The 25,305-nt window shown below is 36.9% G+C and overlaps 1 protein-coding gene across 2 annotated transcripts in view; it reads right to left on the bottom strand.

Moving 5' to 3' along the window:
• Positions 1-25,305, bottom strand: part of TAB2 (TGF-beta activated kinase 1 (MAP3K7) binding protein 2) — a 62,655-nt gene that overhangs the window by 23,360 nt on the left and 13,990 nt on the right. The window contains exon 2 of one of the 2 annotated variants that reach the window (XM_010399150.4): positions 2,739-2,928. In XM_010399150.4, coding sequence (XP_010397452.1) covers positions 2,739-2,840 — 102 coding nt within the window. In that variant the 5' untranslated portion in view covers positions 2,841-2,928. Of the gene's footprint in view, positions 1-2,738; positions 2,929-25,305 lie in introns of those variants that run through there. The other variant, XM_039568690.1, reaches the window with a different exon arrangement.

A 25,305-nucleotide genomic window follows, 5' to 3' on the forward strand; every position in this document is an offset into this window, starting at 1 on the left:
TTTTTTCATTATAAGCATATAATGCTATACAACCTTCCTTTAAAAACAACTGTGTTTGGCTACAAAGAATTCATGGAGGACTATACATTCTTTCTGCGCAATTCACAGTGATCCAAAGAAACTTGCCTTGTTATAAAAGCCTCATCAATACTACCATAAACTGCAAAACTGCTTATATTCTTTCGGATTCTCACCTGGAGTTTAATTCCTAGTTTAAAAATAACTTCACCCTGACATATGATGCCTGCATGCAAGGTATTGTGGGGGTAAGGCATTTCTTATACCAAATGTCCTCGAGTACTTGTCTTTGACCTAAACTACACTTACTGCCTCTACTGGAAATTCCTTCCACTATGCTCAACTACAAGGTGGCAGAACTCAGGATTCAGACACTGTTCCAGCAGTATTGCAAACATGTGCACAAGTACTCCCAAATTCTGCATTTCAATCTTTCCCATCAGTCCAAGTACAAAATTTGTTGGTTTAAAGAAGTCATGTTAGGCGGCTTTTATAATAACAAAACCCCCAAACAAACCAAAACACAAACGAACAAAACCCCATGCCAAAGAGAGTAGCAAAGCTAGAAGTTGAGTCAGGGAAACCAGAGCTCATGAAATTTCAAAGAACCACCACAACATGACAGGATTTTCTCGGTGAGTCTTAGCTCTCAGTTAAGAAAAAACTTTCTAGCGTGACAAATTAGTTTAACAGTACTGCACACATGGAACATTAATTACCCTAGACTGTTTTTGAAAGATTTGCTTATGAAAGCTGACTTAAAACACTTACTCAAAATCTAAATCCTTCCCCATAATCTGTCATAATATGGGATACACAGTATCTTTTCTTCACAGTTATATGGTTCTTTTTATTAAAAAAAAAATCCACTGTATTCAATGTTATGAAGACTGCTGCTGAGTCTCTTAAAGACAAGCTTTTAAATTTATCAAGAACGACATTCAAAAGATGATTACTGATGCGTTCACTCCATCAAGTCCACACACATCGCTCAACAAGCAGTTCTCATGTTTGAAGAACAAAACTGTACTTGTAGCATCAAGTCCTACAGAGCACTGAAATAAAAATAGCAGTGTACAATCCTGAGAACAAATACAGGCAATTTATACTCTGGTTCAGTTTCCTTTTCAGCTAAATAGTGAGAAAGAAGGGATTGGGGAAAGCTTGAAACCTCATGAGCAGCAAGCAAAATTTTGCCTTCTTGCAAATCAAAACCAATTCTGTCGATGAAATGCACTTCTCGCAACTTCTTACTCTAGAAAGTCTGGAAAGTCATGATACAGTCTTGACAATGTGAATGTTAAATTGTCACAGACACTCTTCCCAACAGTATAAACACTTTATTTGGAAGTATGTGCGTGTGAGTACATATGCATATGTAAGTATACATAAATACGTATTTCATAAATAAAAATACATATAAATAGCAAGACAAACAATTAGGATATAAAGAATGTTGACTCATAACCACAGAGGTCCTAGCCACAGTCCAGAGACAGTTAGCTTCTGGGAAGCTGTGACCCATCATTTTTCCCATCAGTGTATACTGATGGATCAGTATGAATATTTGGATAATTCTCTTATTAACCAGAGTAATCAAAGGTTGAGTATCTTAGAATGAAAAAGAAAATCAATCAGTATGGATGCTTTGAATTGATGGAAAATGCAAAGCAAACATGTTTAAGCTACATAGTTAAATAAGTCTACCATCATTTGATAACTCTAGGCATAGTCCCTATGGGGCTTTGAAGGGACATTAATTTATCTGCTGAAGTAGCTAACATGAAGTTATAGAACAAGAAGTTCATACAAAATATGGTATGTGTTCTGATAGCGGCAGCATTAAAAACAGCTGCATGTAGAAGTTGAGAATATGCAGTCCATAGCTTTAGCACTAACTGCAGCACTACTCAAAAATGCTTTGTTACTTTCAAGCCCAACAGAAATCCATTAATTAACTACATAGACTTGAAAGCTACAGCAAAAAAATGATGCCCATCTGGCAGCAAAGCCCTGGGCAGATGCACCCCAGTGCCTCACACCCACTCAGGTCTAACACGGTGGAGGCGAGGCTACAACCACCTTGTGCTGCCTGAGTGAGCCTGACTCTGAGCACCCGGCTGTGCCCACGTCACACTCCCGGGCTCCTGGCTGTGGAGGGTACTTAAGGCCACCAGTGCTGGCTCTGCAGGCCAAGGGAGCTGGGAATGGAAAGCATTGGGGCCAACCTGCACGCAGGCAAGGGCCCACCTTTAAGCCTGATGGAGACCAGGCAGCAAAGTAGCTTCTGGACATGCCCCAACACTCAAATAAGAATTAAAAGAAAATTTTAAAATGCTGCATTTTGTAGCATTGCCTTAAATTGTCCCCGCTGGACTCAGGTTGGCTTTGCATCCCTCCTTTTGCCACAGTTAGTTTTGGCTCTTGAGATGGCCAAAAGGCATGAGCATACTGATTGGTGAGACAGTAGTCTCCATGCACACACTGATTATTGATTTACAGGCTGATTTACTTTGGACCACCCCTGATCAGGCATGGAAGAAGAGAGGCCAGTGTAAGTCTTTGCTTGCTGTGCAATATAAAGGAATCGGCTGTGTATATTTGCCTCATTTATAGAGAAAAACAGAAAGAAAAACATCTGCTTTCAAAGGAGATGACCATACAGAAAGCTTAAAATAAGCAATGCTGCCTACTTGTGCAGCTATGAACGGAGCACTGACCTGTAACATGCATCTGGACACAACACCTTCAGGTACCTCAGGAAACTTCTGTCGCAGGTCATGTAAAACCTGAATATCAATTTGCTGGCTTCCTTGGGCCATTCGTATATTGCCTGGTCAGGATTGTTTTTCAACAGGCAGTTTTAGGCCTTAGTAAAGGGAGTACTCATCTCTTCTGTCCCAGCATTTTCTGGAAGAAAAAGGAGACCCTTGAGACACCAAAAGCAGGCACTTCTGATGTAACAAAAGAACACCCCACAAAAAACTGAAACACACACACAAAATCCTTTCTCAATTATGCAATATAAGTTTGTATTTTACGTTGATGTATTCGCATGTGACATCTCTGGCTAAGTAATTGTCCTTCGCACACTCACAACCTTGAAAATTGCCCATTTATAGACACATCTCAGGATCAGTTTCCTTCTTTGTTTTTTATACTGATATTGTAAAATATACTATGAATAAAAAAAGACTTGATAAATCAAGTATTAAAGTTAATGGGTTTAAGAACAGCATTTTTACTTATTTTAAGCACAACTGAACACAAAGTAGTCCACATCAAATACTGGAAAATTGTGTTCACTCCACTTTTGAATGTACCTGCATTTTTACCTTTACAAATCTTATTCAAGCATCTCCAAGAATTTTATCCACTTTCTCCATGGCAGCAGCAGAGCAATTTAAAAAGTTCCTCGGTCCATGCCCCACTAAAAGTACACCCATGTTATTTCTTCAATGGTTTACAGTGCTAGACTAATCTAAGCAGTGACAAGACACTACTGATCTTGCACCTTCTTTAAAGCAATTATAAGAAAAAACACTCTTCAAACTAAACAACGGAACAATTACACTGTTTATCAAAAGCTGTACTGCAGTAATTTCCTTAACTAAACTTCAACTCTGACAAGAGCACAGCAAGCACACAAAACCAGAGGATTCTATTAACAAGAAGAAAACTGGTTTACCCTAGTTCAGTATCAAATGCCATTTTTCCACCCCTCTTCCACTGAGTAGTCCGAAAAACTTCCTGCTAAGTAGTTAACCCCCTCTCAATCCTCCTAAGACCACTTAATTTTTTTTCCAATTTCTCTAACCTACATTAAAGAAAACCTTTTGCAATATGCTCTATTATATTCGGAAGAGTAAATTCTATGATCTCCATCTCAAGTTCCCTGTACAGTATTAAAATTTTGTATTTACTCTTTATTTCAATTATATCAGCAAAAAATCACCTTCACAGCTGCTACAGCAAAAACCCCATGGAAAGAGATTAATGCATGCAGTCTTTTAAAAAAAAACACAGATAATAAATTGAAAAAACAGTATTTAAAACCAATGTTCCACACTGTCACCCCAGTGCTTCATTTCAATAAAGTATTTTGTATTCTAACTCATTTTTCAGTGTCTGAAGTCTTGATAAAATATACAATGACCACAATTTCCATTTATTATTCCAAACCAGTAAAGTATTGTAACAATTATCTTAAAATTCAAAGAAATGCTACAGAAAAACTTGTCTGCATCTTCATGAGGCATAAAATGACTTATCAGTCATCATTCAACGCTTGCAGAGTTCAATTATTTGGTAGTATGCAAAACTTGGGAGATTGCTTATTTTTATTTTTTCTACTGTACTTTTAAGTTTTGGTGGCTTAGCACCAAGCAGATGCATGCAGGCAGTATCACTTCACTAAATCTGCTAATAAATTTTTGCACATGTGCATCAAATGTGTCAACATGGAAAAATATGATATTTACTGTAGTATGGGAGGAAGTAAACCAAAGAGACTCTGATCCCCACTATCTTAATTCAGAAGAATACACTCCAACAGAAAAAGAAAAAAGGGTTTTTTTCCCTCAGTTTCAATTACAATACACAACAAATATGGCTTCACTGACAGTGTAACATATGAAAAATATATCATATGAATATGAAGATCTCATTCCAATCATCACTTCAAGAAGAAAAACCCACTAAAGAGCTCAAAGATATCAAAAGATTATTAACAAACTCAAATTAACCTTAAGGAAGACTGAAGTGACAAGGTCATGAGGCTTTTTGAGGCCTCTCTAGTAAAGATAGATGAAAAGGTTTTTTTCCCAATTCTTGATGTTGCAAGAAACTACAAAAAGGACTCAGTATCCATCTCCAGAGGCAAACTTAAAGGAACTGAAAGTTACTTTGACAGACACAAGCCTAAGGAACAGACACACAACACTGCTGTTCGCCATGGAACTCAGGATCATCCAGAATATTGTTCGAAATATTGTTAGAATATTGTTAGAAAGTTACATATACAAGTCAGTGGAAAATAAAAGGCATGAATGCAAGACTGAATAGCTAAGACTGCCAGTAAATAGACTGTAGAAGAAAAGGGTACCAACAGGAGGCAAAGGAAACTGCTGGCAGCAACATTTTGGCTTCATTCAGAGATTCTGGCATAAAAATAAAGGCAACACAGCATTACAGAAGTAATCAGAAAAATCTATTCAAGAAATTAATTACTGGAAGAAGGAAAATTCAGTACTGGTGACTCGGAAAAATAACTGTTCCTAAAATCATTAATATCAGAGTTTAATTACAAAGGAAAACATCTAAATACTGGAGTGCAGTACAATATAAAGCTATTCTTGTAATGTCCATTTACTAATCGTTTTACATACTGCTTCTATGTATTCCAAACAAAAACCCCTTCAATGTGACTTTATAATGTTAAAGAGAGACAGAGATCCCAGTGCTCATTTATGCCAGAAATACTAAGTAACCGGAAGAATTAATTAGCTGTGCTCTTTTTCAAAGAGTATTGGCATGATCCTCAGACAACTTAAAAGGCCTGGAAATTGTATCATGATGGAGCTCCGGTTGAAGCTTTATTCTGTGAAAACTACTGAAACCAAAGTAAACAATGTGTCATCTCCCAAAGTACTTAGAACCATGAGTATGAGACACAAAATAAACTGCCTCTCTTGTTTATGAAAATCAAAGACAACTTAATGTGAAATATGATTCAGACGCCAAACACTAGGCTGTTATAGTGCTGGACCAGTGCTAGCTAAATACATGATTTTTCAAGCCTCCTTTCTTCTGACAGAACACATGTTTAACATATCAGAGACAATTCTTCAATACAAACCGTAACATATTATCACACTGACCTTCCACAAAACACTTATAAAGCAAGTGTTCTCAGAATAAATTCTGTCAAAATGGATTTAATGAAATAATTACGCCTGACAAAATCTAAACAAAGAAGCTGATAGACTAGAATGTTATCTGCACTTCTTGTTCTTTACTAATTTTTTCCTACTGCAACTTCACATACAGTCCATGCCACAAGAAATATCAAAGGTAATTGTGCAGATTTTAACAAAACTGCTGTACTTAGTAATTCCAGTTCAAGTTATGATGCACTCATAATGACTGAAGTTCCATTAATGGTCAGTTAACATTCTGGGAACGGCCTTTGTGAGTTCAAGAGAACAGCTCTTGGAAATATGCAGAACACTGCCACAGTAACCAGCACGCCCTTCACCTTCTCCAAATTCAAATCAATGCAGCTTTTATATCTCCCTTGTTACTTCAGCTACATCTAGTAAGTAAATTGCTCACAGTTTTCTGTGGTTTTAATCTGATCACATCTGATCTGTGTTTTACTCACCTGGCTAAAATGCTGTAAAAGTAATCTATCTAAAAGCTTATTTTAAAAATTTGGCTGTAAATATTTTTAAGAAAGTGAATGCAGAAACAAGAGAACACTTTCTTGTAGCATTAATGGTGCAGGTTACAGACACTGCTTATAAAAAGACTGCTGTAATGACAGGAAATCAGATGCAGCAAGTTGCAACAAAAACCTGGTAGAGGCTGCTAAACAGAGAACAGAAACAGACAAGCAACTAGAAAGATGACTAAAAAACACCAAAACCCAACAAAAAACCAAAAAAGAGACTACCTAACCCCCTCTATACTTATCTCAGGCTCCTTCATCAGGACTAAGTAGCTCCCCAACACTCACATTTATCTGTGCATTGGTAACTCCAAAAAGTAAAATTATCTTCTCCCCTCCTCACTCCATGCTTTCATGAGCAATACCTTCTACCTTCCCCCATATATTTAGCTACATTTTTTCCTGTTATCTTATCCAAACACCTATCCAGGCATCAAGCCAACAAATATTAAGAAACTTCTATGGGCCCTTCTCTCAGCCAGATCTCAATTCTGATGTTTCACTCCAATAATTCAACCTAAGACTAACCTTAGGTCACTTTCCATCGAGGGTTTCTTTACACTGAATTGCTTGAATGACGAAGTATAGCTGATATTAATATTTCCAGCACTTCTTTCAGCTTTCTTTACAAAATATAATTTCCTCTCCAGTCTACAAGACTGGCAATCACATTATAAATATATGAATCTCTATCCACAGAAGACCACTTCTAAGCAGGATCTCCACTCCTCTGACAGTAACAAGCATTGCAAGCTTATTGCCAGTTTATACTTACTTATGTGTTATCAGTCTCCTTACAATCAGAAGTATATTTTTGTATCCCTATTGCTTGAGGAAAAAAGGAACATCAGACAAAAAAAGCCATCTTGTTCTCTTGCAACCTACCCCTCCAACCTCTTATATGCCAATTTCCACACCTATTCTTCCTTTTCTGCCTCACTTATAACTGCACACTCTTGTTAAACATGAGACTAGAAACTTTCACTGTATGTGTGTTTAGCAAATGGAGGGGGGAAAAAAAAATAAAAGAGATCCCACCGCATGTAAGGCCAACTTTCCTTAAAGAGATTGGTTTCCAGCTACATGCAGGACTGCACACTTAACTATGCCACTGACAACTCGCAGGCAAAAAGAAAAACCCAAGAATAACAAAACCAAAATTGTATGGTTCTCTGAGAAACTACAATACCAAGACCATTTAGAAATTAAACAGCAAAAAACAATGAAATTCTCTTCTCCCCCATCTAGCCCTAACAGACTTTTTCTGAAAGCCTACATGGAGTCAAATGTCGGGGAGCCTGAACATGCACTTGTTTTCTTAAAATTAAAATTTAGTGTAATTTTGTAAGGGAAAAAATGTAGAAACAAGAACATTCTGCCCCAGAGTGCCATGTTCTTTCTGCAAAAGAGATTAAGAAGCAACAGTACAGAATCTAAAAGCTTACACTAACATCACTAATGCTTTAAATGCATATTAAAAAAAAAAGTGTGAGAACTGGATGATGGAAACAGGTTTATTAAATATTCCTAATAGAATTTAATTGTTCTAATACATTACTCAGTTTTTCCTGGGCTAATTTGAACCATTTCAACAGTTCTTCACCAATATCTCTACTATCTCCGCTTAAAGAATATTATCAACACCAGGTTATACTTCACTCATTACCATCCATCTCTTAAATAAGTAAAAAATGAATACTTTTAGCCCATCAGTTTGTTTCCCATCTCATCCTCAACCTACTACACAGTGATACTTCCAAGAATCTGTTTGCCAGATTTCTACTCTGCACTATTCTGAATCCAAACAAGAACATGAAGGATTTAAACCTGATTTCATTGCATGACCTTAAAACTTTAAAAAATCAGAATTGCAAATAAGCATCAGTAAGAGTTTTCCCCAAACACATTACTGAACTGGATCAAACCAAAAGACTTCTATCAAATAATTAATGATGAGCAAGGTCAGAGGAAAATGGCAACCTCTGGAACAGCTCAAAGAAAAAGTCTGTTCCTATGGCAAATTTATTTTAAGTGAACATACCTGGAAGCAATTCCTACCTTGAAGCACAACTTGGTATTTTTTCTTCCTCCAAATTCATTATGAAGAGAAATTTCCAGAAATAAATTTTTATTTAACACATTTCATAATGTCTTTTAAACTCCTGGCTGGAATAACAATGTACTATAATGGGTCCCACAGCAAAAGTGTGCACACATAAAACATTTAAAGAGGTTTAATCTGTCAGGTATTTCCTTGGAAACTATGAGCAGCTATACAATTTCTTTTTCAAGGGAAATTAGTTATTTACAGTTGTACTTTTTTTCATGTTGAGCAAATAAAAAAAGATTTTGTTTTGTTTGACTGTGAATTTCTGATTCTTGCTAGTTCAGTAATGGTAATGCATTAAGGGATTCTATTAATGGATTTTACCAAAGTTTCATTTGGATTTTTTTTTCCCCTTCCCTTAAGAGAATTAATTAAAAACAAAGCCACCTTCCTTTACTGCAGGTCATTCTGCGAACTCTACCAAAGCATAGCTGACCTTTTCATAGCTCAGCAACATGTTGGCAAACCTCATGCATAAGCACATTAAAAATGAGGTTTCTCAGATCACTATAAAAATTTCCTCAGGAATATGGTTTCATTAGAGAAAAATCTATCGCTACAGTTACTGAGGTTGCGTCAAGCTACTGTTAAGAGCTGGCAGTTTGAGATTTGACCTGTATTCTTCGCAGAGTACGTTAACAACAGAAATCTGGATCTGAAAGCTTTGAAATTTGTAAAAAGGGTTTTAATTCGTTTTTACTGGAGATGAACTGAAGGTGAGGAAATCAAAACACCTCTAAGACACCTGAGAAGGCATTTTCAATTTTTCCTACACTTATACTCCAAGGCACACCCAACTGTTTAAGAGCAACACTTCTCATGTGCCCTGCTGTCCACACAGTTCTCACAAGACCCCTAGAAGCTCTACATAACAACTTAGCCTTTGAGTGAAGAAGAGACCATACCAGTCTCCCCTGAACAAGATTAATCTCATCAACTTGAAATGAAAATGTCAGAAGGAGGAAATCCTAAGTATGCTATTTTTCTTCATTTTTATTCCCTGATAAATACAGTGAAAGTGCAATTAATTGCTATCAAATAGCCAATGAATTATTAGGTATTCACATTAATCTGAAAGTAGGAGCTCTACCCATTAAGTTACACTGGAAATACATGTGAAGATAAAAATCAAGATTTCTGAATGCCACGTGTGTCTTAAATACAGTACTTGATGAAACTCAGCATTTAAATCCCAAGAATGTTATCAATCTTATGAAGCATTTTCTTCCTTAGAAGCAACGATATGTTTTGTATGTGTCTTGCCCATTTCATGGCAATTGTAGGATGTCATATGGAAATGAAATACACAAAGCTAAAATTGCATTACATAATCCAGTCAGGGTATTTTTGTTAATTATATTAATGAACTCCACAGTAACTACATATTCTGCCTGCATTAAGATTCCAGTCTTAACATTCTTCATGTCAATCTTACCTATGTAATCAAAACTCTCTACCTTTAAGTAGATTCACTTTTTTTCTATGCATCTACACATTTGCTTCCATTTGTCAGCTTCCCAATGAATGAAAACTCCATTATTAATTCACAGGGAAGGTCAAGTAGCAAGTACTAATCTACACATCCCCAGCTATGATTGTATCAGGTTTCTTCCACAGACTAACAATATGAGAAAGCTGTCAAGTATTTTTTTTTCCTTCTGCATACTTAATTTCCCCTATGGCTGTATCATAAAGCTTTCATAAAGATAATCCTCTATGAACGTTCCTGAGTCAATAGCAGGTGTTGCTATTTTGAAGAATATGCACTATTTCCAGTGCAACTGTTCTAAGAGTTGAAGGAAGAGAAAAAAACTCAAGACAATAAAAATGCCAATCAGAGAAAGAGGCAGGAAAACCACACCTATATGACCAGCCCTCATTAAAAAACCTTGAAAAAGTAACTAAAACCTATAACAATGACAGTCTACACAGAAGTGTGATTAAACATTCCCTTTTCTTTAACTCACTTGACTGTATCTCCTTTAAAATCTGCTTCTGATTGATGACTGACAAAAAGATACAAAGGCTTCCTAAAATGAAGCAATGCTTTTAAACAACCAGTTTAATTCTAACTAGATGCTATAATCTCTCACAGATTCTCTGATCATAATGTGCACTAATGTAAGAACATAAATATCCTACTGAGTCAAAGAAAGGGTCATTTTAGCTCAGTGTTGTTTGCAAGAGTGGCAACAAAAAGCAATATTCAGGAAGAACATGCAAGCCTAAGCCTTTTTTGAGCACACTCCTCTCATTCCCTCTGTATGTACAACTGTGTGATTGAGGAAACTTGAGTGCAGTGCGCTACCTATTCTCTTTACAGACTCGATGATGATGTATTAATCAAATCCCTTTTCTTAACCTACTGAAATTATCTGCTCCTCCAATACACTGTGGCAAAGAATTCCAGAAGTTTACTACTCTGTGCATGTTGAAATAATAATTAAAAATCAACCAAAAAATCTTCCTTAGACTTTTTCAAACTTCTTGTCCTACGGGTGCTGAGTGCTACACAGTTCCAAGTTGCAGGATTTCATAACAGTTCTGCATTCACCACCTGCATGAATTTGCAAGCATCATTAATAAATCCTCGTACAATCTTCACCTCTCCAAACTGGTAAGTCTGTCACCTAAAGGCCTCCTTGAAAGGCAAGAGCTGTTGCCTTGATTAAAAATAAAATAAAATAAAATCTTCTCACTACCTTCTCTAACACCAACATTTGCTCCCTGAAATACAGGAACTGCAGCCCTCAGTGCTCAAGGGTAGGGCTTACCAGGGCTTTCCAGAGGAACGACACCATTTCTCATGTCCTCAGCATCTTTCTCATGATGCCCAGTACCTCTGGCTTTTCCACCTACTCCTGAACATTGCACCGAAAGTTTCACGTAACAAATCCAAGACTGCTCTTCTCAGTTGCAGTCAGTTATGAATGTAGTACCTGTAAGCATGACTAGGCTTATTACACACTACAAGACAACATACTAGAACTTTAATAACCTATTCCTCTCTCTCCCACCTATGCCTTTCCTTCTCCATATCTAAACATCATTAGCTGTGAAAGTTTTAAACATTTTCCAATATTTTACTACATCCTAGTTCATTGAGTGGAAGACGGCTTGGTAAAAGCTGCAACATAAAGAAGAATCAGAGCCACAGCTAACGAAGTCCAACACCTCAGAGTCAGAAAAGTGCAAAGTTTGTGATACAAAACTCGGTGTACCTGTTGGCTGTGACCACAGTAACAAGTAGGGTAACAAGCACCTGAAAGTGTTACTTGTTTATTGCTATCCCCCTGCTTTCACGACTTTCAACCCTTACTCTCACACACAGAACAATTCTAAAACCTGGCTCTGACCTGGCTCTGGCGTGGTTTGTAAAGTTTCAGGTTTTATATCTGACCAGTCCAAATCAGATCAAAGTCCTCTTTGAACAAGTTGTCCCCATAAAGCTGTAGATGTTCAGGGAACTCGCCAGTAACCTACTGCCAACAGCAGCAATAAAATGTATGTGAATGACAAGTTCTTTGAAGAGCTTCAGGAACCTCTACAATAGCTGACTCTGGGCCAAAGGGGACTACCCTGCAGCCTAAGTACACAGAAGCCCATCTCAAAACCGCTTGACTCCAAACACCCTTTTCAACAGTATGAAACCACATTCCAAATAGACCTGGATCTGCAGAGCTTGCAGACTTCTGGCTCCACCACTGAAAACCACAGTCCAGCATGACTGGCTGATTCAGAGCTGTCAGTCTGAACTCTAGAATCATTAGTCTCATGATAGTTTCACTGAACCCAGGGAAGATTCAGTTTACACTTGCTAAGCTCATATTTCATTTTAAAATCTTCAGATAAATGAAACAGACATCTGATGAAATAAGAATCAAAACTTCCATCAAGCTAGATATTTAGCAGTAGTTTTTGACAGTGATTTCCCAATTTAAAACCAAAACAAGACAGCACATACACCAGATATTAAACCTTTCGGTAAGAGACTGATGCATGATTACTGCTCAAGAGCCATCATGGAACATCAACGTATAGGAGTGGGCACATAGGAAGGACATGATGCTTTTTGTTCTTAGAAGATCACATGACCAGGAATATCTCTGGATGCAATGTAAAGCCCTATTCAAAATTATACATTAATGATTTCTTTTTTGTAAACAGGACTATGACTTGGAGAAATAAATTTAGATGGAAACAAACTGAAATTGCATTTAACCAAGCACAAAGAGACTTAAATCCACATTGAAATACTGAAGTAAAAAACCATTGGTAGGTTTCATAGTGAAACGATGATACTGAAACTTAGCTTTCATTCTAGAGAGAACAGCAAGAAGTGTCATTGCTTCAATTCAGAACTAAGTAAGAGTGCTGTTAACACTATATACTCTTCCCAGTGACTCAGAAGACTGCATCAGAGAAACACTTCAAACCCAACTGGTCTGAAACTGTAATAACTCAAAGATTTATGCATGAAAAAAAAAACCCCTTCAATTTCATTATTATATTGCCAATTCAAAGATGAAAGAATCCAAAAGGCTAAAGCAATGCTAAGTTACATGAATGATATATAATGATTTTGTTCTCATTTATAGTGACCTACAATTATTGAATGCAAAATTATCCTGTTGTCACATTTCCACAACAGTGGAAAGTCTGAGAGTGAACTTTGTGCCCTTTTAGTATATTCCCAATGACACTATTACTGTATTTCATTAAACTTCGTATGAGAACATAAATAAGACAAGCTCTGTTGTGCCATGTTTTAGCAGCTTGCCTGGTAGCTCAATTTCTGATACGTATTTTGGGTTATTCAGTTCACAGCAGGAAGCTCTGGAAAGCCTCTGTATCCAGGCAAATAGCTGAACTTCAGCAGTTCAATACAGAAGCCAACAACAGCATTACAAATCTCAGAACTTGCATTATGTAACCCAATCTTCCAGCGGTTTTGCTCATGGCTAGATTGGTATTTGAAAGACTTATTTCTGTGTTTCATACTGATACTAAAGCAAGTACCCCTAAAAATGCTGAGAAGTCCCATTAGCCTACAGCTGTAAGCCAGAAACGAAGCTAATCAGAGATCACGGGATATGACAGCATTTTAGGGAGAACTTTCCAATCAAAAGTATCTTAATAATTGCCCATAGCCACAGACAAAAACTTCTGAAGATGAGGTAATAATTTTAAACTAGAAGAGCATATATTTAGATAGGATATAAGGAAGAAATTATTTGTGATGAGGATGGTGAGACACTGGAACAGGTTGCCCAGAGAAGTTGTGAGTGCCCCTCATTGGTGGTAAACAGGTTAGGTGGAGCTTTGAGCAACCTTAAACTCTGAAAGGTCTTCCTGATCCTTACAAGCCCCTTCAGACCTAATGCATTCTGTATCAGTGGTGTCCAAACCAAGGATAATTAACTGGATTTTGATGCAGTTAAGTAATGCCTTTAGAATTTTCTTACCCCTGCAATTATGTGATGTTGCTGAAGTCAGGCTATATAGCAAGTTAAATGCATACAATTACATTAAGAAAACATATAGAAATCCCAGCAGTAACAAGGCATGCCAATTGTTGTCTTATTCACATTATATGGCGTGTCCTTTTTTCTAGTATTTGCATTACATCTTTCCCTAGAGAAAGAAATGGCTCACATATAATATTGGCCTAAAATATTGCGATAACACACCTAGTGTATTAAAAAAAGAGATTTTGTGAAACAAAAAAAGCTTGTCCCAAATAATTTCAAAATTACAATGAATTTTTCTTGTTTCTTTGACTGAAAACATTAATTTATGGGAAAAAATCCTAAGACATTTGCATCTCTCTCTCTTTCTTAGGCACACATAATGTACAGGCTATTTCCTGATTTTGGAAGGAAGTTTTTCTAAGTATTTCCCTGATTTCACGGAATCATTCTCCGTTCTTTACTTTTTAACTTAAATTTCTATATTCTTAGTTGTGCAAACCCAGTCTACAGTGACTCACTTTGGCACAACCTGGTCACTGCAGCACAGCACAGCCCAGCAAGAGCAGCATCCACTGTCAGAAAGCAAAGATACAGGAAGCAAAGATCTGCAAGTCCTACTCCAAGAAAACCTGATTCTCAAATATCAGTACGACTATAAAAAGAAACAAAGCACACATTTCAAGTTCAGGTCTAGCTGCTCTTTTGACACTCTCTCCAGTTCTTTGAAATTCAATCAAAACATACACAGTTCCTATTTGGAAGATATTTATATTTGGCAAGTATGGTCTTTTTTTTTTTCTCCCCTGTTCCCTTTATGTCTCTTGCATGTGATTAAACCAGGTAAGTAGGTAACTTAATTGTGGTTTAGCCAAGCAGATGGAACAAATTCAAAAGGTGTCAGTATAGCCCCACCCGACTTACCAATGTGAGTGGCCAGAACTTGTCTAAAGGTTGACAGTTCAGTCCATCCTCCTACTGAGGACGGAAGTGTAAGGTTAACTATAAGAATCTAAGGGAATATAAAGGATATAAGGCTAACTCTTGCCATAATAAGAAGCTGGAGAAAAAGAATCCAGGTCTGGAAAACTGATTTGGAGGAAACTACCATCTCTGCACTAAGACTTAAATTAATCTTGTTTTCTTTGTAATTCCCAAAACAGAGCCAACCAGCCAAGAGATTTCTCCATCCTTCATTTATTCTATTGCTCTAAAGGTTGTTACTACTGCAGCAAGGGCACCACTGTTGGTAGTGTTTTTGAATGCAGTTGTTGTGGCACACGGCCGAAATCTCCTCCGGCCATGGAGGGAAACATATTTTACTAAGTTTCTAACTCAGCCAACGAGATACAATAACATTTCACACAGCAAGAGAGGCCTCTAGCTTGAGGAATTCTCATTACTGAATTTTAAAACGAAGCTTCTGACAGTAGGTATATTACAATAACAACAATAAAAAAGAAAAAAGTATTTTAAATTCCCATTTCCTGCTACAGTAAGGTTACTATGAACAATAACATTGTTATGAATATTGCTATTGGGTCTTTGCCCTTGTAGCCATGCTATGTACTGTTCACCATACTCTACAAATGAAAAGCCGGAGCAATGCAGTAACTGAATAAAAGGCCTCAAAAAAGCATGATTGTACCAAAGGCAAATTAATAGTTGCGATACTCCGAATTACATGTAACCGTAATGCCAGTTCAGTCACATAATGACAACCAAACTCTAGAAATAGTACTTTCTTTAAATATATCTTGTTTTCCATTACTTATTTTTCATTTGTATCTGTTCAACAGTTGATGTATCTACTACAGAGCAGCCTATATTAATGGTGACAACTCAGTAAAGGCTTTAAACACGCATAAAATAACATTACTTTTGCAGAAAAAAAAAATCATAGAACACTGGGAAGTTAAGAGTAAAAATATTAGTAACATCACAGTTAAGGCACATGATGTGCTTTCGTGCACACATCACTCAAGTCCTGCCTACCATCATGCAGGAACTCCACCGTACTGCCAGGAAGAGAGCTGCACACTCTGAATTTAACACACTGGAACGCAACCAAAGAGACAATTCCTCTCTTCTTATCATACTCCAGCTCATTCATCATCTTTCTTTTTTATTGCAGCAGGCAAAACACTGCATTTCTGAACCATATCATCTTCCAAACATTCTTATCAGTGCAGTCTCTTTGCTGATCTCATTTTAAAACATAGCAGCAATTCTAACTTGTGAAACAAGAATTTTTCCAGGTCATAGGGTCAAAATCTCTGATTCCCCATATGCTAAGCAGGCACTTTAAGATGAACATTAACATTTTGCAAAAATTTATAGCAAGGGCACTGTCAGCACTTGTATACAATGTGCACAAAATAACTCCATTCAGCTTGCTGAAGCCACATTCATATAGCATTTCACTGTGATTCACTGACTACTTTGAGAATGCCTGGTTTATACAAAACATCACTCAAAAGAGAAGTGAAAAATTTCTGAGCAGTAAACTGGCTTTAGAGAGATTATCTACTTAGAGAAAAGCAAAGATACCAAGCATAGCTTGAGCAATAATATTTTGAGCTAGTCTGTAAGCTATTACAAGTTACAAACTGTATGATTTAAGAGCAAAACAACTTCATCACCTTCCGTCTTCACTGCTCTTTCCTGTAAAGTGCAGTTACCTGCACACCAAAATGTACCTTTGACACCACACACAAGTGTAGCTGGAAGCTCGGCGGTGGGATCTGTGATCCCATTTCCATGAAAGCCATAGCAGAAAGCATTTGATGGATTATCAGGAACCCATAGCTGAGTACACTGCACTAGAAGTGGAAGAAACAGGTTGGTTTACTTCTTCCTAGCTATCATGTATAGCCATGACACCACACAACTTCCTCCTAGGAGTCACGCGTTAAAATACACTATTTACAGAAAAACTGGAAGTAGCTTTGGACTGTTAAAGAACGCATCAAACAACAGAACAAAAACAGCTCTACTTCATATATACCAGACTTAAGAAAGTATTCAAACAGTTGCTAACAGGAGCAGGCTATGGGCATCACATCAGATTTTAATATTTCACTGAATATATGTTAGAAAAAGTTCTGCGAAATCATCTATCAGAAGTTTTCAACTACTTAGCCATATTTCATCAAGTGTAGTCTGAAACCTTATTAATCAAACACTACAGCAACTCACACAAATACAGATGTTGTTGTGTCACAAATAACACACATCTGTATTTCAGTCTTCTAGAGCAAAATAACAGACAACCAAATAACAGAGAAAGCTTTTAGATTTTGGCAGGGAGTTTTTCCCCCATGGACAGAACAGGCTGTCCCCACAGAACTGGTATTTACCAAACGTGGTTCAATGATCGAATTACACTTTCTCTGGTATTCACAAAGCAGTGAATGCATGTGTCACAAAAAAGCTACAAAAAATCCAAAAAGTTGAAGAGTAACTCCAAGTATTCCCTTTACTTTCCAGGTACTCCTTTCAGAAAGCACTCTCAAGTCTGTGATCTGTATACAAAAGTTCCTTTTTTATATATATTCATATTCAAAGAAAAAAATTACACTCAGATCAATTAAAATTACCTAAAACTATTCAAGTAACTTAAATAATTGGTCCAGGATGGTAATGATACGGACAATCTCTCAAAAGCAGGACCTTTCTTATAAATCAGACTGCCAAACTAAGAGCATAATTTATGGCAAAACCTATATGCATAAAAAAAAAAATTAGTTGCTAAAGAGAGAATTGTGCTCATTCAGATTAAGGACTCCACAGGTAACACTTAACACTCATCTCACTGATCTTCTTTGTTCTTTCTTAATTAAATAACAAATAAATACTAACGCAAAACAGTTAAAGTTTTACCAAAACAAAATATTTAAGGCCTGTCATTAGGGTGCCCTAAGCAAATGATACTTCTAAATATTTAAATAAAAATCTACTGGCTCCAATACGAATGAAAGCTGGCTAGTCAGCTAACTGAAAGTTTTCTAACATTCAACTTTTCAGAGTAATTCCAGAATGAATACTCTGGCCTACTTTCTTTTGGAAAAAAAGTAGAGAAAAAAATCCTTTGAATATATATGTCTGAAATCTCTATGAGCCTTTTCAAATCAAGGGTAAAGGCCACTCATAGTTCCAGATGCCAACAGAGAAGCTCCAGAACTCGCATTATTACATCTGTCAGCTGCCTCCTGTGGCACAAGGCTGGTGAAGAAGCCACCTTAGCCAGGAAAGCACAGAACCGGCTTCATTAGCTTCACTGAAGACCATCAGAAGTCCACAATCACTATTCTCACTCACTGTGAGGATAAAATTATCACATGAATCTTCCCCTATGAGAAAACTATGAGATGAAGCTAACTTTGTGGCAGTAATAGCCAGCCTTGCATGCTTCTTTACTAATGAAGTGCTTATAGATACAGGGTGAAACTATATCAGAAAGCTGAACAGACCAAAATCTTCAGTAAGTGAATATACCTTGCTTTCCTCTCCACTCTACTTAGACCCTGCAATTCTGCCCTCTTTCTTGCTCTGGCCATGATATTTGTCCTCCTCTTCTCCACATCAAATTCAAGACATTAACCTATTAGAAGATAATACCTTTCTTTTTTTGTTGGATTTCTCTTTATGTTTCAGCAGTGATGAGCTGCTGCATAAGTTCAAACCATCCTGGATACATTCAACTGTATCACACCCAGCAGACTGGAAGATCCTAGCATGCAAAGAGCCTGAAAATGCATTATTCTGAAATCAAAGACTTTACTGCTAAACTGAAAGGAACAGTGAACTAGGCTGACAAATTACACCTCCTTTCCAAAAATTGTAATTAAGAATCTGAATTACAGACCCTGTAAGCATGGCTAGACCAAAAGCTGAATTGGAGCAGGGAGTTACAGGCCACGTGTTGTTACTTCAGCAGCCAGCATTGGATCAGTGCTAAGACTGCATCATTTTTATATCCCAATCCTATTATACTCCTATGGGACTACATGTTAAACCAATTCTACAGCTAGAATAGGTGCAGAAGAGCAGTGACTGCCTAAAAAAACAAATCAAAAGCATTTCTAAGAAACACGTAAAAGCATACTTTAGGAAGCACTAATCTCAATTCATGGAGCCTCAAAAAAGCTGTAACTATATAATCTAAGGCCGCTCTGTCTCAAAGCACATCCAGCAGCATCCCAGACAAAACAATATTGATCTAGAATGTTTCTAAACTTGGGCCTACAGTTCTTGAATACACTGCAATAAAAAACAACTCTATCTTCATAGAACTACTGATACATTTAGGTTGGAAGGTACTCACAGAGGTCAACAGCTCCTCCAGATACTATTCAAAGCATGACTAACTTCAGGTTTTAAACAGGTGCACAGGGCCTTGAGCAGCCAAATTCTGAAAACACCCAAGGATGGAGATTCCACTAGGTTTCCAGAAAATCTCCTACACTGATTAATCACACACACTAAGAGGAACTTATTTTTTATATCCACTTGGGATTTCCCTTGTTGCAATCTATTACTTCTCATCATTTTGTCTGCTACCTGAGAAAAGCATCTGCCCCATATTGCCTGTAAATTCTAACTGCACATTAGTCCATCTTTAGACCACTCTTCCACACATTAAACATGCTGAGGTTCCTCAGCCTCTCCACTTCTATCACTAACCATCTTATTTCCATCAGCTGAACTTGCTCCCATTTGTCAGCATTTCTTGCAATGGCAGGCTCAAGGCTGTCAGATGCACCCTCACAAGTGCTGGAGAGAGAAGGAATAATCACATCCGACCATATGCTGCCTATGCTATTTCTTATGTTCAGTCTGGAAAGCCCTTTTGCTTATTCTTTGACAAGCTGTCATACTAAGAAGTACTTTCAAGCCCATTCACAGCTGCTGATGGAAAGATGCTTTTCTAAAAACAAGGTTAATTAACTTGATGCTTTTACAGTGCTTTTGCACCAGCAGTTGTATTATAAATCAAGTAAAGCTAGGTATCTAAGCAAATACAGTAACTGGTACAGAAATACTCTTTCTCTACTTTTACATGTGTAATACACACATCTCCCCCATCTCCCTCTTCTGCAGAACCCAGAGAAAACCATTCAGGCTTGACAGCTGCCTACTTAAAAATTGAAGCAGGGAAAAACAGAGAGAGAAATGAAAGTTATGGGTCTGAATAAGGCAGGAGGAAGAGCAACAGGAAAAATTATAGGCCTCAGTGCAATTTGTGACACAGTGCAATTCAAATCTCTGTAACAAGTATTTCTCTGCTCCTGTTGGGCTCTATGCAAATCCTTAATCAGTAGCTTCTGTGAGTCTCAACGCTTTTTTCCAGACCTTTAGATCCCTCTCCACTAACTAGATGCTTACATACCTCGGTGGAATTTGGTTCCACTTGAGCAAGACATTTCTTTCTAGCCCAGACATATGTCCTCTCTAGACATCACAGGAAACACATTTAAATACTTGAAACAGAAATTTTAAAATGCTACACTTTTTAATGCCAAAAATCAAAGCCATTGTTAACATTATTTGCACAGCAGGAAAGTTTTGATGGCAGCATAGACATTGGAAAAGCTTTTTCAATATCATATATTGAAGTTAAGAAAAAATTGTCAAGCTCCATACCTTCCCATGTCATTGCAGCTGGCAGATCTTGCTCTGCCTTTGTGGATAAATGCAGGATGGCCATCTATTGGCTAAGAGAACAGTAAGCCTTGCAAATGGAAAGGCATACAGGTATCAAAAAGGGCTACTATAAGTTGCTACTGGCACCAGTCACTGTGAAACTAAGGAAAAAATAAAAATCCAAACCAAAACCAAATGTTTTCAGACGGACTTCTAAACTTCATTTTTCCCTCACTGCCCTGAAAAGCTGCTTCTTTCCAACAAGGAATGGAAACTGCCACACTTTCCATTAAATAGAAGTTACCACCATGTTGCAAATGAATGGTTAGTTATTTTAAATTAGGTGGTATAGATAATTCCTTATGTGGAAATAAAAAAAGATTTAAAATATTTGAAATGCTCTGGCTTCCTCTTATCCTACAGGTCTTCCAGAGTGTCTTCTGATTAGTCTCTAGACTGACACAGAATCCCTTTTGGTCATTACACAAGAAGTCCTCAGAACAACAGCTTAAATGTCCTCCTACCTTACCCTAAAAAAGCTATGTTCAAGCTGTAAAAAAAGTCAGTGATCTGTCACTGGAAATGTTGCATCCTTATTTTGACACTGTCAAGGTACTCTTATGCACATCTTAAAAAAGCAGTTCCCTCAGTGATTGGACCACTGATGAGGCCTCTCCCGCACTATTATTATGCGGTAGTTCTAATGACACTGACCAACGCATCTTACCCATTTCACTGGGAGGCACAGAGGACATATACAGCAATTTAGGTGTGACAGTAACCAACTAAATCACACTGAGACAAATTTTCAGAGACATCACAGCAAGAATTTTGACCATACTGTGCTCTTTTATATCAATGAGAGTTAAGATACGTTTAGAATGCATGACTGATTTCAGTCTTTCAAAGATTTCAGTCTTTCAAAGAATGCACTGAATTTGTCATAATGCAACATTGGTCATAATAAATAAACTAATAAATCTAGAGCCATTTAACCTCACGATGTTAAAATATATTCTGAAATATTTTCACTTCCTTCATTGTTTCAGCTATAGTAAAATCAATCCCTTTTTATCAGCAGTGAGTCCTAACAGGATTGATGGCTCAGTCAAAAAAACCCTAAATGCCACCAATACCACCAACCTGAGAGGCTTTGTATCGTATCAACATATTCTAGAACAATAAAACCTACTGTGAACACTGCCATTTCAGTTATATGAATTTAGAATGAGGAATTATGAAATGCCTCTACGCATGAGTTAATAGTAAAATTAATATGTGTAATAGTAGAATAAAAACCACATTCTACTCACTATAACATTTCATAGTAAAAGCTAATGTAACAATTAATTACTTAAACTCTGCAATATGTGTAACTTGCCTTTTAAGAAAAGTATTCCTTGTTTCTCGATTTATAAGAGACAAAAGACAGCTCTTCCCATAACTTAAAATTCTATAAAGAAAATTCCATTACAAACAACACCGGACGTTAGAAATAGATTTCTTACAGACGCAGCAAACGAAACCACTATTAATTACAGTGAAATGCATTGCCCATATTCTTTTTTCCAACATCAGAGGAAATTCTGCAGGAGTTGTCTTTACAGCTTCCCAACTACTGCAGAATTTTCTCAAATATCAGTGACTGTAACAATTTCACTCTTGCACAGATCAGTAAGCTTACTCTTATATTAAAATTTCTCTTCAGTGCATAGGAAAGCTACAAACAGTCAGCAAAAAAACTGTCTACAAAGAACAGATTTGTGCTTCCTTTCCAAGCCACAAAACGTAGTAGTTTAGGAGCTGCTTTTTCCCCCCCTCCATTTTAATGAAACCTTAAACTTTGCATAATTAGAAAAAGCTCTTTCCAGTTGTTGCCATAGGAATAGTGAACCCTTAAAGGAATACACAAAGCACAAATTTCTACTGTAACACTACTTTACATTTCTCAACAGATTTGTAATTGCTCGACTTTAACATTACATGATAAGTAAAGCTGAACAAAAGCATTTAGAATACTAGTTTGTTTCAAAACCTAAGACTTCTCATTGTGCATGTATTTAAGTCCATGCCAGACGGATATTTGGAAACTGAATTGGGTAGAAGGCATTCCAAAGACTCATTACCAAATGAAATAAATGAAACTGTTTCACAGCCACACAAAAGCTTAGATATTTACCAACTTAGACAGCAAAAACCATGAAATACTGCAGCATTTTAAAAAAAATTCTAGAAATATACTGTTAGGCACATACGACTGAAGGAAGCCCACCTTAGCAGAATGATACCTGAATAAAAAGAAATGTAATATCAGCTCTTAATTATTCAACGCTGTATAATATGCATACCAATATGCAGAATTACAAAATTTAAAAGCAAAGCATCACAAAATTCTAACTAACTAGCCCGAGTAAGGGAGAATACTTGCCTTTCCCCACACCCAATAAATAGCATGAGACTGAGAACTGAAGCTGACATCTAAAACGACACAGAAATCCAATCAGAAAAGAAATTAAAGAATCTAATTGTCTGTGTACAGGACATTTGACAAGCAATAGGAGAGCTAAAGTTTCAGGACAAAGAATGAAAGCATTTTTATGCTTTCTTTCCCAAGGGGACCCATAGCTACACAGATTCAGCAAAGACCCATAGCTACAAAAGAAGGAATTCTTAAAAAATTGCATATTATCTCCTGAAATCTTAAATCTCTTCTTCAGATCATTTAGTTTCTTATCGTATCTACTAAAAAACCAGTGAATTTCATTTCTTGCAAGACTTTCCGTTGCTTTCACCTTCAAAAATAAAGGCTGAATGAACTGCAGGAACACCGACGTGGTTGAAGATGGAAGCACCTATCTCAGCATTACATATATTCTAAGTAGACAGCATAAATAAACAAAGGATGTCTTGATTTTACAGTTCTTCAATTTTCTAATGATCCATAGTAGTTCAAATCAGTTTATGTAAAGAACAATAAATTTTACACAGAACTGTCAAGACAGGTTTTATAGACCTATTTTGACAATATAAATATATCAGAGCAAAATCCACAATTATCCTTTTCTCCGTTCCACAATCAAACTGTGCTAATAAAAGCTGTATCTATGTGAGGAATATTTTGCCAGCATAGTACAACTGTACCTAGAATACACAGATTAAGCTATAGTTTCACAACACTTTTTCCACTGCAGTACCAGCTTAAGCAGTCCTCATTCCTCAGCTGTGCTGGCACAACTGTTTGTGCAGCTGAGCAGAGAGGCCGGTCAGGGAATCGATCCAGGTTAAAAATAATATTTTTCTGATGGTAAATTCCACAATCTACTTTGCTGTAAAGCCACCTGGCACACTAACTAGTTATACCAGCACAACTGAGGGACAAGGCAGGAATAAGAAGCTAAGGTCAGGGCAGCCCATATCAGAGCTGACGTGGAAAGAAATGCTCATGAAACTACACTCTTGGTCCTGAAATTTTTTGGCATTCCCTGATTAAGTGCATTATCCAACTACTGCAGAATAAAATAAAACTACTACCTCACAAGCATGTTTAAAAAAAAAGAAAAAGAAAAATATGGAGGTTTCCACCCACTTTTCAGGAAATTCTATGCAAGGGCTACAAGAAATTCTCTTAGAAACTCATTTAAAACAGAAGTTTCAAACTGCCTCCCCCCCACTCCCTCGCCACCATAATTTCCTGTCTGTGGCAGAAGTGTATCTTATAATTGACTGTTTCTTTCACACTTTTCACAAATTTTTGTGTTTGAAATAAACAGACATCCTCTGTTTATTTCAAACACAAAACTTGACACTGGATCTCTATCCTTCAGACAAAGGGGCAAAATGTAACTGCATCTGTCCTCTTAACAAATCCTAGGCAATGAGAAAGGAGGGGAAAATAAACTGTTAACTATGATGGTAACAACTGTTTACAGCAACTTTGTATGGAAGCAAATTTTCTGTGCTCTGATAAAGTAACAAGACTAAAACAATACAACTCATCTCATAATACTGGCTATCCTATCTGTGCAAGGGCTACACCCTAGCTTCTTGGTAAGATTTGAAGCTTCAGCAGCAGTAAGACAAGATTTTCCTTCTGTTAGTGATCTACTTTACTCCAAGTTTATTCAAAAATATGTCTACAAGGCCATGAAAAGGGATGAACCCTTGTTGGCTGTGCTCTATTGATATAAGCATTTTCTATCTTGGGGACGATCTACTGGCATACAAATACTCAGGTTTATGACTACATGGATAAAGCTTCCAGACAGAAGCTGGTTTATATCATGTTAGAATGGCATGGAGCCGTACTACACACACACATAGGGAGCACACGTGTCTCAGTCACACTCAAAAGAAGCATCTCTGGCACATAACCTTCTACTTCCTGCTGGTTAGAGCACAGTTTGTGAGAGTACTGCAGTTAATATTGAAAGAAAGTATGCTTTTACTTTTTCTTAAAAGGAAAAAACTACTAATGCTGGGAACATTCTATTATTTCAGTTTATATCTGATTCACACATACATCACTCTTAGGCAATTTTCTGAAAACATATCAGAAAAGTCAATAAATTTAATGTACTATTCCAAACATTTAAATTGAACATATATCAAACAGCTATGTC

This window comes from Corvus cornix, chromosome 3 (genome assembly GCF_000738735.6).
Source record: "Corvus cornix cornix isolate S_Up_H32 chromosome 3, ASM73873v5, whole genome shotgun sequence".
Lineage (NCBI taxonomy): Eukaryota > Metazoa > Chordata > Aves > Passeriformes > Corvidae > Corvus > Corvus cornix.